General features: G+C 44.8%; 1 protein-coding gene across 6 annotated transcripts in view; it reads right to left on the bottom strand.

The window, feature by feature from the left end:
- Positions 1-60: 60 nt before the first annotated feature.
- LOC112216481 (brefeldin A-inhibited guanine nucleotide-exchange protein 1-like) overlaps positions 61-18,302 on the bottom strand; it is a 109,504-nt gene continuing 91,262 nt past the window's right edge. For 5 of the 6 annotated variants that reach the window (XM_042298823.1, XM_042298825.1, XM_042298826.1 and 2 more), the window contains 19 exons: positions 17,530-17,688; positions 17,136-17,280; positions 16,255-16,345; positions 16,078-16,118; positions 15,780-15,949; positions 15,133-15,284; positions 11,442-11,614; positions 11,029-11,189; positions 9,784-9,914; positions 9,559-9,688; positions 9,205-9,340; positions 8,646-8,784; positions 8,042-8,114; positions 7,757-7,910; positions 7,502-7,641; positions 4,680-4,851; positions 4,308-4,446; positions 1,906-2,023; positions 61-1,760 (listed from right to left, as the gene is read on the bottom strand). In XM_042298823.1, the coding sequence (XP_042154757.1) occupies positions 1,533-1,760; positions 1,906-2,023; positions 4,308-4,446; positions 4,680-4,851; positions 7,502-7,641; positions 7,757-7,910; positions 8,042-8,114; positions 8,646-8,784; positions 9,205-9,340; positions 9,559-9,688; positions 9,784-9,914; positions 11,029-11,189; positions 11,442-11,614; positions 15,133-15,284; positions 15,780-15,949; positions 16,078-16,118; positions 16,255-16,345; positions 17,136-17,280; positions 17,530-17,688 (2,652 nt within the window). In that variant the 3' untranslated portion in view covers positions 61-1,532. The remainder of the gene's footprint in view (positions 1,761-1,905; positions 2,024-4,307; positions 4,447-4,679; positions 4,852-7,501; positions 7,642-7,756; positions 7,911-8,041; positions 8,115-8,645; positions 8,785-9,204; positions 9,341-9,558; positions 9,689-9,783; positions 9,915-11,028; positions 11,190-11,441; positions 11,615-15,132; positions 15,285-15,779; positions 15,950-16,077; positions 16,119-16,254; positions 16,346-17,135; positions 17,281-17,529; positions 17,689-18,302) is intronic. The other variant, XM_042298824.1, reaches the window with a different exon arrangement.

Genomic DNA, 18,302 nt, shown 5'->3' with positions numbered 1-18,302 from the left:
AAGGCATGGAATTGGTGGAACGACCCATATAGTCCAATCAAATCAAAACGGCTGAACAAATCAAGTTCAAAAACTTTATTGACCTATAACCTGATTAAAATGTCGGATGATGACCAGTTTTGTACAGAAAGTTGTACAGAAGTCTTTTTTCAACATAGAAAACTTTACATTGCTGTACCATATACATTTTGTTTTCTACATCCGTGAGCAAGGAATGCGTCCCATTCACAAGTCTTCTTTTAAACCACAGTTAACATTATTCGTCATTTACTTTATACATACAGCATGTCCCCAAACAAAAGAAAAAAGATATTAAATATATTATGAATTTATTCAAATTTGTACACAGAGTGGAAACTAACTTGAAACATGGAAACAGACCAGTGATTCATAAGCAGCTCACACCAGGGGCCTATTCAGAATCATTGCAGATAGACATGTTGTATATAGAGCTGATAATTCCTTGTAGTATATGACAGTCATATCTACACACTACATTTCTATCTTGAACGTTGGAACCTCCTGAACGGGCCCGTAGTTGCTCTCCTTTTTTCCAGTTTTAGAAGGAGTCCCAGTTATCGACTATCAGTTAAAGTCTCAGAACATATCAAATGGAATAATTTACCCATAACTTTCTGCCGTGTCGTCGTTCAATTACAAACTGCAGGACAGATGGTTCAGTCAAAATAAATAATCACAAAAGCAAAAATCTTCAATAAAGAGATCAAGTGCAGCAGAATACAGAAAAAAAGAAAATAAAATCCAGTGTTAGGAGATTACATTACATTACAAAGCGCCATTTCTGTAGTTAATGTTTAATCCACAGGGCTATTGGTGTTAACGTTAGCCATCAGTGGTGCAGCCAGGAAAATATCTGAATTATTATTGAGTAAGAATGTCACATTTCACATTACTGAATATTCGTCATTTGCATTGCATGATGTATGTGTATCCATTTTATTCTCAAGAGTAGCTTGTAAGGACACAGTCATGTCAAGAAGCAGTACCTTTTTGAAATATATTTGACTCTTCGGAGTCAGAAAGGTGGGTAGGCCAATTGTATAATCATAGTTATTCTGCAGTCGTCAGTAGAATCAGATCTTCACACAATGCCAAGCCATTCTTCCAGTGATATGAGGGGCTTCGGGTAGAAGTTGCTCATAGGATCTAAGATCAGCTTGACCTCCCAATATTCTAAACTTAACCATAAGGGGATGCAAAAACTGGCCTTCGATCAGTTTCTAGGGGCAACTTCAACCTACTCTGAAATGAGGGGGCATTTCCTGTCACATGACCAGTCAGGTTCACAGTAGAGATCCCTGGCAGTTTCCTGTACTGGGGGATTCTGGGTAACTGCCAAATCCAGAGGGGGTGAAGTCTGGTCAGATGCACCCCTTGTAGTACCCTGGGGGATGGGAGACCATAGTCCTAAAGGGTTTGTAGACAAACCCAAGGCAAGAGGGGAGGAGGACTTCCAAGTTCCAGGCTTCCCTATCCAGAGGTCTCGGTGCCAGCCCGCTACAAGTGGAACATCACTGGGCTTCCTCTCCAGCCACCTCCCCTCTCTCCACCTCAACTTCCAGTCCTGGTTCTGGCATTGGTTCTTGTTCCAGCTGGGAGGTGTCAGGTAGCTGGGCGATCTGGAACACGATCCCGATGCGTAGGTAGAACTTCCGCAGCACGGACCGCAATTCTGGGATAAGATCAATCTGCATGATCTCACACAGCAGAGGGTAGTACCTGGACGCATGGGCCTTGAACTGGGGACCAAGAGACAGAGACAAAACATCTACATACAGATTGATATCCATACAAAGACGGAGTTAGGTCTCCTTGAACATGTCACTGACAATGACCTGACCAGAACAATGGCCTGTCAATGTTGTTAATGGTTGAGATCCTTACCCTGTCATCACTGATCTTCAGGACCTTGGTGAGGAAGAGGAGGAGCAGGTTTGTCCAGGCTTCTCTGTGGCTCTCTGATGTTAGAGTCAGGAAGTAGGCTACTGCCTCACTGCACACACTAGAGGGAAATAAGAAGGGATCATAACAACATGACTCATTTGCCATATGAAAACTTTTCAGTGACACAGGATTAAGATGCGATTCACTAATTAATTAGCACCCATACTTATTTCACTGCCAACGTGAAATTGTTTGATGAGTTGACTACACCAGCCACAGGGAGAGGAGCAGCCATGACCTCAGCATTTCCCTCTAGCCCTCACCCTGGACCTTTCCTCAGAACCGCCATCTGCTAGCCCTTCATCCCTCCACCTCCTCCTCTCTTTCCCATCTTCCAGTTCCCCTACACTCCATGACCTAGTCACCTCCCAAATCTGTTTAGTTATTTTAGAACACTGCCATAATCAACCCTGCAGTACTGTTGCAGTCTCCTCTAGCATGCCCTGCTATGTTTGTGTGGTGTGTGTCATGCCCTGCAGTCTCCTCTATGTTTGTTTGTGGTGTGTGTGCTGCAGTCTCCTCTAGCATGCCCTGCTATGTTTGTGTGGTGTCAGTTTGCTGCTGCAGTCTCCTCTAGCATGCCCTGCTATGTTTGTGTGGTGTGTGTCAGTTTGCTGTTGCAGTCTCCTCTAGCATGCCCTGCTATGTTTGTGTGGTGTGTGTCAGTTTGTTGCGCATCTTTGTGACAGTGCAATTCAGTGAGTGTTCCCATTGTCTCTCCCTCTCCGGCTCTCTCTCTCCCCCCCTTCTTTCTCTGTCTCTCTCTTCCTCACACACGAATGCACATAGAGACCGACAACCTAAAAGTTTCCTGCTAATCTAGACACTGCCTTTAATACAAAGTGAATCGGAAAGAGACAAGATGATAGCTACTTGGTTATCCTCTAAAAGAGACAAGGCGATGACAACTGTGTTGACTCGGTAATAACAACGGCATCCTGTCTGTTTGTGGATCCATATACAATACCCACTATCCATTCCAGACATTTCAGATAGCTGTCACATTTAGACAGGCTGTCTAAATGAGTGGAGAGAGTGGGAGTCATCGACTGTTGGCGATACATCAACACAATCTGACTCAGTCATTCTCTCTCAGGACCAATTTATTTCGATTCCACTCTCGCTTTGGTGGATAATTCCATTTTGTGTCGGCGACTGTGACTTCTCTATTCCCTAGTAAACAGAGGCGTGACTCTGTCTCAGTCCCTCGGACAGCTGTGGTCAGGGTCAGGACAGAGCACCGGTGTCGTATCGAGATGCGTGCCCACCACCCCATTCAACTCTGCTCCCCTCTAATGACATGGACTGATCAATGCCTGCCCTCTCGCAGCAGCCTGTCCTCTCCCAGCAGCCTGTCCTCTCCCAGCAGCCTGTCCTCTCCAGGCAGCCTGCCCTCTCCCAGCAGCCCGCCCTCTCCCAGCAGCCCGCCCTCTCCCAGCAGCCCGCCCTCCAGCCCGTCCTCCCAGCAGCCCGCCCTCTTCCAGCAGCCCGCCCTCCCCAGCAGCCCGTCCCCCAGCAGCCCGCCCTCTTCCAGCAGCCCGTCCTCTCCCAGCAGCCCGCCCTCTCCCAGCAGCCCGCCCTCTCCCAGCAGCCCGTCCTCTCCCAGCAGCCCGTCCTCTCCCAGCAGCCCGTCCTCTCCAGCAGCCCGTCCTCTCCCCAGCAGCCCGTCCTCTTCCAGCAGCCCGTCCTCTCCCAGCATCCCGTCCTCTCCCAGCATCCTGTCCTCTCCCAGCATCCTGTCCTCTCCCAGCATCCTGTCCTCTCCCAGCATCCTGTCCTCTCCCAGCATCCTGTCCTCTCCCAGCAGCCTGTCCTCTCCCAGCAGCCTGTCCTCTCCAAGCAGCCCTTCATAAATAACAGGTGTCTGACATGCCCTTGCTCCCCCTCATGAAAAATTATGAAAGTTGTTTATTCTGGTAGATAGCTGCCTGCTGCCTGGTTCTTAAATACCCCAGACATTCCATTTATAGGATACATTTATCATTCCATTTATTTCAATAAAAGTAATGTTTGCAGAGAGTTCCACCCACAACAAAGCAGCAAATTAGTTAGAAAATATTTTTGTAAATCGAGAGCACATTCTGGGCATCCTCCAGACATATGTGAAAATACAGTAATTCCCTCCGTATGACTCCCATCACACACTGCTCCATGAGGGAGGTTTGTGTGTGCAGTGAGAGGATGATCAGGGATTGTCATGACATGGTGAAAGGCTCGTTAGTGAGAGGGAGAGGAGCAGAACAACAGCAGGAAGCAGTAGAAAAGAACGTCAGAGGGCATTTGTTTAGTTTGACAAGCGCCATTCAGTGATATGGTGGTGGGGCGTGGCGGTCCTTCCTTACTTGAGCAGCTGTCTCTGGACCTCTTCCCAGGCAGTCTGACGGCTGTCGTCAGTGTACATCCGGAACAGGATCCTCAGGCCACACGCCAGACTGCTGGTCTCCTGCTTCAGCAGATTGGGCTTTGACTTCCCTTTAAAACCTGGAACAGACAGAGAGAGAGAGTGGTTACTGCCTGTTACAGTCACAGAGAGGCCCATCACAATTAGGGAGTACAAACAAGGGACATTGTGCCAATTGTTCAAAGAATTCCATTTGAGATTCATAACATCACTCTTCTACTTCATGTCATTCTAGCAGATTCCTCGGGTGGTGCACTGCAGAGCCATAGATGGACGCTGGTATAACCGCCTCTGTTCTGGTACAGTGACCCACCTGCCTTCCAGAGAGTGGTCCTCTGCTCGTTGTTGGCGTTGAAGGCTTTGGCGAAGTGGTGGGACTTCAGCAGACAGTCCAGCAGCTTGAACAGCTGTTCTGAGGTCAGGTAGTGGTACATTCCCTGGTCCTGGGTCTCCACAAGTACGTCTGCTGCGTCCAGAGAATCTCTCTGGAGAGGACCAACACATACATACACAATCATTAGACAACCAACACATACATACACAATCATTAGACAACCAACACATACATACACAACCATTAGACAACCAACACATACATACACAATCATTAGACAACCAACACATACATACACAACCATTAGACAACCAACACATACATACACAACCATTAGACAACCAAACACATACATACACAACCATTAGACAACCAAACACATACATACACAACCATTAGACAACCAACACATACATAAACAACCATTAGACAACCAACACATACATAAACAACCATTAGACAACCAACACATACATACACAACCATTAGACAACCAACACATACATACACAACCAAACACATACATACACAACCATTAGACAACCAACACATACATAAACAACCATTAGACAACCAACACATACATAAACAACCATTAGACAACCAAACACATACATACACAACCATTAGACAACCAAACACATACATACACAACCATTAGACAACCTTTCGACAACCAAACACATAGAGCCTTCTCACTTTTGTTGTCAATAGATTCCTCCTTCCATAACAACTACTACAATAAGAACATACAGTGGGGCAAAAAAGTATTTAGTCAGCCACCAATTGTGAAAGTTCTCCCACTTAAAAAGATGAGAGAAGCCTGTAATTTTCATCATAGGTACATAGGTTCAACTATGTCATAGGTTCAACTATGACAGACAAAATGAGAAAAAAAAATCCAGAAAATCACATTGTAGGATTTTTTATGAATTTATTTGCAAATTATGGTGGAAAATAAGTATTTGGTCACCTACAAACAAGCAAGATTTCTGGCTCTCACAGACCTGTAACTTCTTCTTTAAGAGGCTCCTCTGTCTTCCACTCGTTACCTGTATTAATGGCACCTGTTTTAACTTGTTATCAGTATAAAAGACACCTGTCCACAACCTCAAACAGTCACACTCCAAACTCCACTATGGCCAAGACCAAAGAGCTGTCAAAGGACACCAGAAACAAAATTGTAGACCTGCACCAGGCTGGGAAGACTGAATCTGCAATAGGTAAGCAGCTTGGTTTGAAAAAAATCAACTGTGGGAGCAATTATTAGGAAATGGAAACATACAAGACCACTGATAATCTCCCTCGATCTGGGGCTCCACGCAAGATCTCACCCCGTGGGGTCAAAATGATCACAAGAACGGTGAGCAAAAATCCCAGAACCACACGGGGGGACCTAGTGAATGACCTGCAGAGAGCTGGGACCAAAGTAACAAAGCCTACCATCAGTAACACACTACGCCGCCAGGGACTCAAATCCTGCAGTGCCAGACGTGTCCCCCTGCTTAAGCCAGTACATGTCCAGGCCCGTCTGAAGTTTGCTAGAGAGCATTTGGATGATCCAGAAGAAGATTGGGAGAATGTCATATGGTCAGATGAAACCAAAATATAACTTTTTGGTAAAAACTCAACTCGTCGTGTTTGGAGGACAAAGAATGCTGAGTTGCATCCAAAGAACACCATACCTACTGTGAAGCATGGGGGTGGAAACATCATGCTTTGGGGCTGTTTTTCTGCAAAGGGACCAGGACGACTGATCCGTGTAAAGGAAAACAGCCCAAAAGCGTGATGTTTCCACCCCCATGCTTCACAGTAGGTATGGTGTTCTTTGGATGCAACTCAGCATTCTTTGTCCTCCAAACACAACGAGTATCGTGAGATTTTGAGTGAAAACCTCCTTCCATCAGCAAGGGCATTGAAGATGAAACGTGGCTGGGTCTTTCAGCATGACAATGATCCCAAACACACCGCCCGGGCAACGAAGGAGTGGCTTCGTAAGAAGCATTTCAAGGTCCTGGAGTGGCCTAGCCAGTCACCAGATCTCAACCCCATAGAAAATCTTTGGAGGGAGTTGAAAGTCCGTGTTGCCCAGCAACAGCCCCAAAACATCACTGCTCTAGAGGAGATCTACATGGAGGAATGGGCCAAAATACCAGCAACAGTGTGTGAAAACCTTGTGAAGACTTACAGAAAACGTTCGACCTCTGTCATTGCCAACAAAGGGTATATAACAAAGTATTGAGATAAACTTTTGTTATTGACCAAATACTTATTTTCCACCATCATTTGCAAATAAATTCATTAAAAATCCTACAATGTGATTTTCTGGATTTTGTTCCCTCATTTTGTCTGTCATAGTTGATGTGTACCTATGATGAAAGTTACAGGCCTCTCTCATCTTTTTAAGTGGGAGAACTTGCACAATTGGTGGCTGACTAAATACTTTTTTGCCCCACTGTATAGTACATCAGCGTTTCCCAAACTTTGAGCTGGGGACCCAAAGGGCTGCACGTTTTGTTTTTTTGCCCTAGCACGATTCAATAGCTTGATGATGAGTTGATGAGGAGTTGATTATTGGAATCAGCTGTGTAGTGCTAGGACAAAAACCTAAACGTGCAACCCTTAGGCCCGGGTTTGGGAAACGCTGCAGTAGATACATTTAACATTTTCAATGATCAGTCCATCCAGCCAAACCATTGAAAATTAATCTGGCAAAAACAAACATTTTAGCAAGAAATGTGTCCTTCCCCGTTCTGAAGCAGTGATACCTCTCATCCTCCACAGAGGGAGTGAGCCATTACCTGTGCAGCAGCCAGGTTCTCAGCATCCTCCTTCCTGCTGGTCGCAGGGAAGAAGACCATGTTGTCTATGGTCTGGATCAGCTCCAACTGCACCACACACTTAATGAGCAAGGCTGAGAATAACCGCTGCTCCTGGATCTCTGTGGAACACACACACACACACACACACACACACACACAAATAATGAGCATAAGGTTGAAAAACACTCCAGTTGCACAAGGCGTAAAAGTGGTAAAAGTGAGAGAGACACTAACTTATTGGGGTCCTGTTTCTGGGGCCGTCCTCATAAATGCCTGTGCTGTACTGACTCTGCCGCCGGGTCTCCATGGCAACCCTCTCTGCGCTGTTGATGGAATGCTGGTCCTCGGAATGGGACTGGATGTCCACGGACTTCTGGGAAATTGAGTCCTGAGGGCACATGGGCAGAAGTTATTTTGTCTGCATGGTACTGGGTTACGTTGCTGTACTGTCTAATCTGGCATAAGAGATACACCAGACTGACTGGAAGACCTACAGTACAGTCAGGGTTTGAAACATACCAGCTGTCTGTCTGATATGTCCTGTGGTGTCATGGGATCTCCCTCTGCTCCTGCTGGTCTCCATGTCAACAGCCTGACAAGAGGGCAGAGAGGTACGATATGTGACAGGACAGTGCTACTCTACTTTTACACAGCATGACAGTGTTATACCATACACAGACAGTCAGATATCACTCTGTTAACTAAACAATGGTAGAAGTGACCACGGCCATTAAATACCACCTCTCCCGTCCCTTCTTATTGGATGTTTCTTCATATGAAGTTTATACTGGGGAGGCAGGTAGCCTAGTGGTTAGAGCGTTGGACTAGTAACTGAAAGGTTGCGAGATTGAATCCCTGAGCTGACAAGGAAAAATAAATCTGTCGTTCTGCCCCTGAACAAGGCAGTTAACCCACTGTTCCTAGGCCGTCATTGAAAATAAGAATTTGTTCTTAGCTGACTTGCCTAGTTAAATAAAGGATTTTTTTATTTTTATAAAAAAATAAATATGACTCTGTGCTTTCCATGTTTACTATCACTATGGTCATCAATAACACAATCATCACAGACAATATTCCCAGATGAATCTCAGCAATATGAATAAAGCCTGCATCAGTATCTTACGCGTGTGGGATGGTGGTCTTGAAGATGTCCAGCATGCAGTTACAGGTCTTGTCCCAGGTCTCCGGAGTAAACTTCTCTCCATTCAGGATGACCACGTTCTCCAGACAGTTGGTGCCTGACCGGGCCAACTGCTCATTATCTAGGCCGAGAGGGAGAGGAGGAGTCAAGAAAAGAGAGAGTAGAGAGAATAAGTGAGGGACTGCTGGTTTAGCAGTCCATACGCATCTGGATCACATATACCGCTGCAACATGGGTTCAAATCCATCCTACTGCTATTTCACTACACTCTCTATCTATACTCTCTACCTCCATCTTATCCAGTCAACCAAAAAATGACCCACTCCTTAAAGAAAAAAGGAGAGGAAATATGCACAAGAAAGAGGGATGGAGGTAAACCCAGGACTGAATGGAGGTGTACTCAGTATAAACCCAGGACTGAATGGAGGTGTACTCAGTATAAACCCAGGACTGAATGGAGGTGTACTCAGTATAAACCCAGGACTGAATGGAGGTGTAACTCAGTATAAACCCAGGACTGAAGGTGGCTGTCTGTCCTCACCTTGCTGAACACACCAGTACAGCTGTGCCAGAATGTCATCCAGCAGGACATCACTGAGAGACTCAAAGTACTGCGTGAACACGTCAGAGATGGCGTAAAGTGCGTGGTTACAGGTCGTCGTCATCCACTCTGCTTTCTGGCAGACCAAAACACCACAGAAGGGTTACAACAGTTACCCCAGTGCCTCTGGGCATAATCTAGTCATTGTAGCAATTGGTACTGGATACTAGTTGTACCCAGGGATTGGTGCTGTAAATTGTGGAACCAATGGTGTACATATGGAAATAGGCATTGGTTACACAGGAGATAAAGCTGGGTCTTTGATGAATGGGTATTTGGGATGTAGAGACTTGCCTCAGTTTGCTGCTCAGGCAGCTTCATGTTGTCAAAGATCCTGAAGACGATCCTGAACAGATCCTGCCACCAATGTTTCTCAAAGGTGTGTCCATAGGTCTTCATCACCTCAAACATCACCGTCAGACCCCTGACACACACACATTTACTCAACAGTACACCCTTACCATCAGTTCAGACTTAATATTCCCATCTAGGATGGCACAGGACTGAAACTCTTCTCACCTGGTCCTGACGTCCAGTTTACACCTGTTGATGATGCAGGACAGCTCAAAGAGGATGGGGAACCACCCTCTCACCCACACCCGGTCCTCTGGGACTACATTCATATCATCACTGGTGTAGTCTTTGAACGCCTGCCAGAGAGAAAACAGGATTGCTTACCACCATGCCCGGAGATGACACACACATACACGGACATGCCGACAAACACTAACGTTTTAACGGTCTAAGCTGTACGGTTCACTGGAGGCTTTCCCTGAATTTGCCCCACTGCCCATGCGCCCACACACACACACACACACACACACACACACACACACACACACACACACACACACACACCTAATCCCCTCCTCTCCTCTTGTCCACCCCCACACAAACAAACAGAAAGCAGGCAGTGGGGCTGGAGGGTAGAGACAAGAGACCTTGGGGAAAAGTACTGGCAGTAAGCACCATATTTTCTAACATGGTACATTTTCATATGCAAAGCTGTCATTAATGCCCGGTGGCTACTTTGAAGAATCTCAAATATAAAATATATTTTGATTTGTTAAAACACTTTTTTGGTTACTACATGAATCCATATGGGTTATTTCATAGTTTTGATGTCCCCACTATTCTACAATGTAGAAAATAGTAAAAATAAAGAAAAACCCTGGAATGAGTAGGTGTGTCCAAACTTTTGACTGGTAGTGTATATATACAGTCACAGTGGTCAGGTACTATGCCACTGTGTACTCTCTGTTTAAGGCCAAATAGCATTCTAGTTTGCACTGTTTTTTTGTTAATTCTTTCCAATGTGTCAAGTAATTATCTTTTTGTTTTCTCATGATTTGTTTGGGTCTAATTGTATTGCTGTCCTGGGGCTCTGTTTGTGTTTGTGAACAGAGCCCCAGGACCAGCTTGCTTAAGGGACTCTTCTCTAGGTTCATATCTCTGTAGGTGATGGCTTTGTTATGGAAGGTTTGGTAATCGCTTCCTTTTAGGTGGAATACAGGTAAAACATCATTTTTTATATTTTTATATACAAAGATATATCTCTAATTTGGGAGATGCTATTATCCAGAGTGACTTACAATGTTTAGCTGGTAAGTCACAAGAAAAATATGAATGTTTGGGGACCAGTCATGGTCTAACATGAACAACTATGGGCAGTACCATTTGATGTTCAGCAATGACTGATTTGGGTTCAGGTCTTAACTATGAAACCTGGTAATAAACCCAGTCCATTGTTTGTTTGTAACTGACCTGGGGCCTGTCAGAGACGTATTTGGCGCAGTGTCGGATGAGGCGGATGGCCTCCATGCTGGTGTCCGGGAAGGAGGCGTTGCAGGCAAACTCAGACAGACACTTGACTGCATCCTGGAAGGAGTCTATGGTGGCTGGGAAGTGCTTCTCAAATACATTCGCTGAGAGAAGAACAGATGAAGATCAGAGGAAATGGATCAAATTGGATTCTGATGACTAAAGTTAACTGATCTGTCAATCAGAATTACATTCCATGGCCCTGTCACCAAAAATACAAAAATAAACAATTTGAGGATTAAATATTAATCTAACAGTGAAACCATCATATTGAAAATAACATATTATAAGATAGAGACAGAACAGATCAGATATGAAAGTTCTTAGCCCGAGGTGTGTGTGTGTTAGTAACTCACTGGAGATGTGCCCCGTGGTCTGGAATGCCAGCTCTACGATGCTCTCGTCCTGGTCCGAGGCAGCCAGGTGGAACACTGAGAAGATGTTCTTCCAGCCCGACCGGATGTTCCCCGCCTGTGAGTTGACCATCTGGGCTATGCAGCGCACCACCATGTCCCTGATCGTTGGAGATCTGGAGGAGCAGGAGGAGGACATATGGGTTATACTGTATGTGAAAGAACGTTGGACTATGAGGAGGATCATCAATACTGCAGTAGCAGTCAAAGTACAAGTACCCCTGCTACAGCCCTTTATTCAGCCCTTCTCATTTTCCCCCTTTTGGATGTTGTGACATACTGGTTTCCGACAGTGACTGTTGTCATAGCAAAGAGCTGGTCTATTTTTCCGGGTGCTTTGAAGAATGAGAGAGGACCAGCCTCTGCACAAAAGTACTCTCACACACTGAGTCTAATGAACACACAGCACCACAGGGCGTCCGTGGCTTTACGTGGCTCCCTGCCACTTCCTCTGAGCTGTAACACTCTTCTCACAGTAAACCAGTGGTTGGATTTGGGACTGGTAGTATTCCTTCACATCAATGAAAACAGCCTTTAACTCCAATTTGAATCAACTGCATCTGTGTCACAACTTCAACTCTGTTGTCTTTGATTTAGTTGCCAGAGTGCAATTCTAGTGCTCAAAACCAAGAAGAGATATTATATAAAATCACAATCTCCATCTCGGGTTAGATCTGACTAGGGATGTTGCGGTGACCGTATAACCGCCACACCGTCGGTCACGAGTCATGAAGGCAGTCAAATTCCATGTGACCGTTTAGCCACCATAATTAGGCTTCTCCAAGCTCTGATGCTGCTGCTGGTCATTAGTAGCCTACAAAGCCTTCTAACTTCCTGGTACTCAGCACTCTATTCTCCCTCTAATCACTCTGACATCAATGCAAATGTCTTCGAAACAGGTGCATGATAATGGTCCATTCTAAATCGAATCAAATTTCACACATATATATTATTTAGTATATGTAATGACAAGATTAAATCAAGAATAGTCTGCTGGGTGACAATATGAGCCTATCACTTGTGAAGGATATGTTATCACTTCTGAATGATGCCCATCATAAGAAACTCCCTTTTTTTTGGCGACTTTTTAGAATCATAGTCACACACCTCAATGCACCTTTAAATTTAAAGCATTCATGCATAATCACATTTGCAGTCACTTTTGATAATGGTGTTTTCAGCTAATGGAACATTCACGCTTAAAGGCTACTGCATGTGCGCATTGCTGCCCTTATAATGTGAAGAAATAGCCTAATAGTTTATCAGCATTTTAAGCTAAATGTTCTGATCTGTTGCGTCGGCCACATTGCGTCAAAGTTTTTTTGATGCTAGTGGTTGTATTAATTAATTTGGGATATATTGCATCCCACAACTGCCCAGACTATGTTGGGAACATTTATTTCTCGCACAGAATAGGTCAACTTTTGTACAATGGGGGATAGTAGATCGACATAGGCTAGTGATTTTGCTGTTCGTTAGGCCTACTCATCTTGTTGGCTGACGAAAAGTAAATGTGGACGGACAGTTCTTCCAATATCTTCAATACGCACTTCGGAATTGGATAAGGACGTGTGCAGTTGCGTCCCCGATGTGTCTGTCTTCACTTGTAGCCTGTGAGAAAGACCCGATCAAGTGATAGGAGAAGGACACCACTGGCCGCAAGAAGCCTGGATTTTTTTAGGGTGCATTACGGCCACAAAGGGGATGCTGCCGTGAAATTCAAGGCTTTATCAAGTGCTTGTCAAATTGTGAATGAGAAACTAATGAAGTGTGTACAAAAAACAAAGCAGAGCTCATGCCTTTTTTCGAATCATCATTAGAATCTCATCATGCAGCCTAACAATGTATTACACATCAAAACATATAACCCAACATTTGTAGGACAACTAAAGTTATATTAACAACTCTAAATTAAGCATATAGGAGTACCTATTTCTTTGTTAACCGCACAACACAGAATAGCCACATGTGCACACTCCCTCAAATAATTTGGAGAAAATATTTATATTTTATTCAGCTTTGTTCAATTGTATTCTTCATACTATAAAAGAATGCCATGGAATTCTAAGCAAATCTTGTATGCTAAATGAACTAGTGTAGCCCACAACCATTTGGCAGTCACGTGTGTTCCCTCTCCGGCCTCTAGGTCACCAGGCGGCTCGTTAGGGCGCACACCTGTCACCAGCGTAAGGCGCATAATGACACTCACCTGGACTCCATTACCTCCTTGATTACCTGCCCTTTATATGTCACTCCCTTTGGTTTCTTCCCCAGTCGTCATTGTTTCTGTTCCTGTTTCATGTCGGTGCGCTGTTTGTGTTTCTTGTTTTGCTCATTTATTAATTAAATGTATTCACTCCCTGGACTTGCTTCCTGACTCTCAGCGGACATCATTACAGAATGATGATTCACCAAAGGGAAGCATCTGGGAGTGTTTTTTGGTGTTTTCTTTGGAGGTGATGTCGGGTCCAGGTGTCAAAACCGGAGCTACCTGGGAGGCCTCAGCCGGTTCGATAGGCTCCCATGCCGAAGCTGGTGGAACAGGTTCCCTTGCCTTAGCCGAGGCAACCGGGGAGGTCTCAGCCGGCTCATCAGGTTCACTCCTCAGCCGGTTCTTCAGGTTTCTGCGCCTCACTGGAGACGGCCGGTTTGCTCCGGATCCCGGGGATCTTCCCTGTGGTTGGCATCCTGCGGCTGGAGCCCAAAGCGCCTGGGAGGGGGTACTGTCACCTGGACTCCATCACTTCCTTGATTACCTGCCCTTTATGTGTCACTTACTTTGGTTTCTTCCCCAGTCGTCATTGTTCCTGTTCCATGTCGGTGTGCTGTTTGTGTTTCTTGTTTTGTTCATTTATCTGTTAAATGTATTCACTCCCTGAACTTGCTTCCTGACTCTCAGCGGACATCGTTACGTTAATAATGGATTTATTGTGGTGTAGGCTATATAACATGGATTTATTAGACTTTGTAAAATGTAGATGTTCCAAAGGTCTGCATCAGTGGCTTGTAGGCTGTGTGTGGAAGCCAGGAGATGCTAAATGTGTTTGTTAATTAACGGACAATTACTGTGAGACCGACAGTTATTTGCTTGACAATCACCGACTGGCAAAGTTTCGTGACAGCCACAGCCCTAGTTCTGACTGTCTGTTTGCTCCTCCTCAGAGAGCTGGGTGGGTGTTTGACACAGAGCAGTGACTCAGCCATTACAGAAAGACCAGATTTCACATGTGTTTTTGGAACACTTCACATGTGATCACGCAAAATGAGTGTGCGTTTTTCCGTAAGGGAGTACAGGGAAACTGGCTGACTGCAGCGCAAAGCGAGATAGGTGCTGAAATGTGAACCACAGAGGTAAAATACAATACCGACCTTGTGACGCCAGACTACCACAGCCAAGTGCCTAGGCAACCAGCTTGTGTGTACATGTAACACCATACACGCACCTAAGCAAGCACAACCACAAGCATATTCATGCAATTATGCTAAACACGTACACACAAACACACTCAAATCAAATGTTATTGGTCACATACACGTGTTTAGCAGATGTTATTGCGGGTGTAGCGAAATGCTTGAACCTGATTGAATCACAGGAGTCAATCAGGAATAACGTTTAAGGCAACATCCTCTTTACCTGTTCTTTTTCATGATGTGCTCGAAAGGCCTCAGAAAGTCCTTCTGGAATCTGAAGTTTGCCAGCTCTCCCTTCTCTAGAAACTTCATGGACAGCTGCCGGAGAGAATCCACAGCAAAGATAGCCACGTCCTCGTTGGGGTTACATCCAACCTGAACATATAAACAGAAAGAAGTTTAACATCTCTACCCCACTCACTTACTGCAGTAATTTTGCAGTGTAACTGCAGTTAGAGTGCAGTATAACTGCAGTTATTCTGCAACTACTGCGTCCAAAATACCACAGTTGACTGCAGTTACTGCACTTTTACTGCAGTTTCAAAACTGCAATATTTTTTTGCAAGGGTAATAGCCTATTTTAACACTTCTGTCCTCTCCAAATCACTTTGTGTTTTCTCTGATAAACTAGACCCCAGTCAGAAACATGACTTGCAAAATAAGACATGCCGCACTTCAAAAACACAGCAGAAATCATACAACAAAAACATGCTCTGTTAGGGGGTACTGGAGGACTGGAGTTGGGAAACACTGATCTAGCCAACAACATGAATTGATCAATTCATGCGGAGGGGAAAAAAACAGCTGTCCCTGACAACCAGAGTTGTGTACCCCTGCTTTAAGCAGATAAATAAATCCCAAGATGTCCACCTTGTTGAAGTGGTCTCCAATGACCTCCCAGATCCTGGACCACTGCAGTCTGATACGTCCCATGTTGTAGTAGGAGATCTCCACTATCTTCTGCAGGCTGAACATGCGGGGGTGTGTCGGCGAGGCCAGCTCATCCATAGACACAGCACACAACCAGCGCACAAAGTCCACTGAAAACACAGAGAAACCAGTGTTAGTCAACCATCAGGACAGCCATGGTACAATGCCAATACATTCACATTGGGTAAGGATGTGATCAAACACTGTAATTGAATTCTTTCCGATTTAGAACACTCACCAATTGCATTACCATCCAGTCTGGTAGAACCTGTGAATATTCTGCAAGAACAGAATCAATCATATTTAAAACATTTACAGTACATTTATTCACATGATAGAACAATGGCAGAGTTAAGACCCCAAAGCAGTCAGTGGTAATACAGCAGGATCTATAAGAGACTACTACAGTAACTACCTGTCTACAGCCACCACCACACTCTGGGAGCTGGTCTCTCCTATGGACTCCTGGATACTGAGGATCTGCTTCCGGTCTACTGTCCCACCTGCTGTGGACCACAGGACAGTCAGTCACATCTCCAGAGTCAAGCATGTTACCAAGCATCTCCAGAATCAAGCATGTTACCAAGCATCTCCAGAATCAAGCATGTTACCAAGCATCTCCAGAATCAAGCATGTTACCAAGCATCTCCAGAGTCAAGCATGTTATCAAGCATCTCCAGAGTCAAGCATGTTACCAAGCATCTCCAGAGTCAAGCATGTTACCAAGCATCTCCAGAGTCAAGCATGTTATCAAGCATCTCCAGAGTCAAGCTTGTTACCAAGCATCTCCACAGTCAAGCATGTTACCAAGCATATCCATAGTCAAGCATGTTACCAAGCATCTCCAGAGTCAAGCATGTTACCAAGCGTCTCCAGAGTCAAGCATGTTACCAAGCGTCTCCAGAGTCAAGCATGTTACCAAGCGTCTCCAGAGTCAAGCATGTTACCAAGCGTCTCCAGAGTCAAGCATGTTACCAAGCGTCTCCAGAGTCAAGCATGTTACCAAGCGTCTCCAGAGTCAAGCATGTTACCAAGCGTCTCCAGAGTCAAGCATGTTACCAAGCATCTCCAGCATCAAGCATGTTACCAAGCATCTCCAGCATCAAGCATGTTACCAAGCATCTCCAGCATCAAGCATGTTACCAAGCATCTCCAGAGTCAAGCATATTACCAAGCATCTCCAGCATCAAGCATGTTACCAAGCATCTCCAGCATCAAGCACATCACTTGCTTGTTAACTACCGTTTATTTAACCAGTTTATAACCAAAACATGTATTAAAGGGATAAGCACTGACCCAGGCCCAGGTATTCGTCGTTACTCTGCTCCTTGGTGCTGGTGATGAAGCCCTCTTTCCCCCGAACCGTCCCTGAGATGTACCTGGCCTTAACCCCCGTCCCGATCAGCTGGGCCAGCTCCAACTGACTGATACACTTCATTATCTGTAGGGGGGTGGGGGGCACCCATACATTCACTTATTTATTCATTCATTTGCACAGATATATCTACTCATTAGTCTTAATTAGTTGACAGAGAAACATACTTATCACATCGGTTCCACATCAAAATAAACAAAAGAGACAAAATGATACAATATAACGTAGGACAGCAATACTGACAGAGATACTATCACAGCTACTACTGATTACTAGACTGAAAAATGAGATGAAAAGTGGGCAGCGGGTCCAGACCTCGTGCCAGGAGGTGCCCAGGTAGTTTCCGTCTGTGTGGGCGACGGTGATGAGAGTCTTGATGGTGTCGATGTTCTTCTGCTTCATCTCAGTGATGCCAGAGCTGGCTGTGAGCAGGGTAAACCGTGCCAGGGCCTGGATGTACGCATCCCGCTCCAGCTGTGTGTGTGTGTGTGTGTGTGTGTGTGTGTGTGTGTGTGTGTGTGTGTGTGTGTGTGTGTGTGTGTGTGTGTGTGTGTGTGTGAGTGAGTGAGTGAGTGAGGAGAGAGAGAGAGAGTACTGCTTTACTCTCTCCATAAACTTTTAGATCATGCCGAGACATACAAAGACACAAACCCGTATAATCTAAATAGGTATAATAAGTGGGCTATGTGCAGTTTTTATTTGATTTCTGTTGAAGTGTCTGAGTCATAAGATCAATGGGTTTAAATGTCTGTTTGTACATAATGTGGTCATGTTTATATGTTCAGCTGCCTGGCGAATGTAAATGAGCTGTCAGCCAAATGTGGTCCAACGCATCACTTCTTATACTCTGGGATGTACAGTGGGGAGAACAAGTATTTGATACACTGCCAATTTTGCAGGTTTTCCTACTTACAAAGCATGTAGAGGTCTGTAATTTTTATCATAGGTACACTTCAACTGTGAGAGACGGAATCTAAAATAAAAATCCAGAAAATCACATTGTATGATTTTTAAGTAATTAATTTGCATTTTATTGCATGACATAAGTATTTGATACATCAGAAAAGCAGAACTTAATATTTGGTACA

Source organism: Oncorhynchus tshawytscha, linkage group LG16 (genome assembly GCF_018296145.1).
Source record: "Oncorhynchus tshawytscha isolate Ot180627B linkage group LG16, Otsh_v2.0, whole genome shotgun sequence".
NCBI classification, from domain to species: Eukaryota; Metazoa; Chordata; class Actinopteri; order Salmoniformes; family Salmonidae; genus Oncorhynchus; species Oncorhynchus tshawytscha.
The sequence above is the reverse complement of the archived record's forward strand: the minus strand, read 5'-3'. Positions and strand labels throughout refer to the sequence as shown.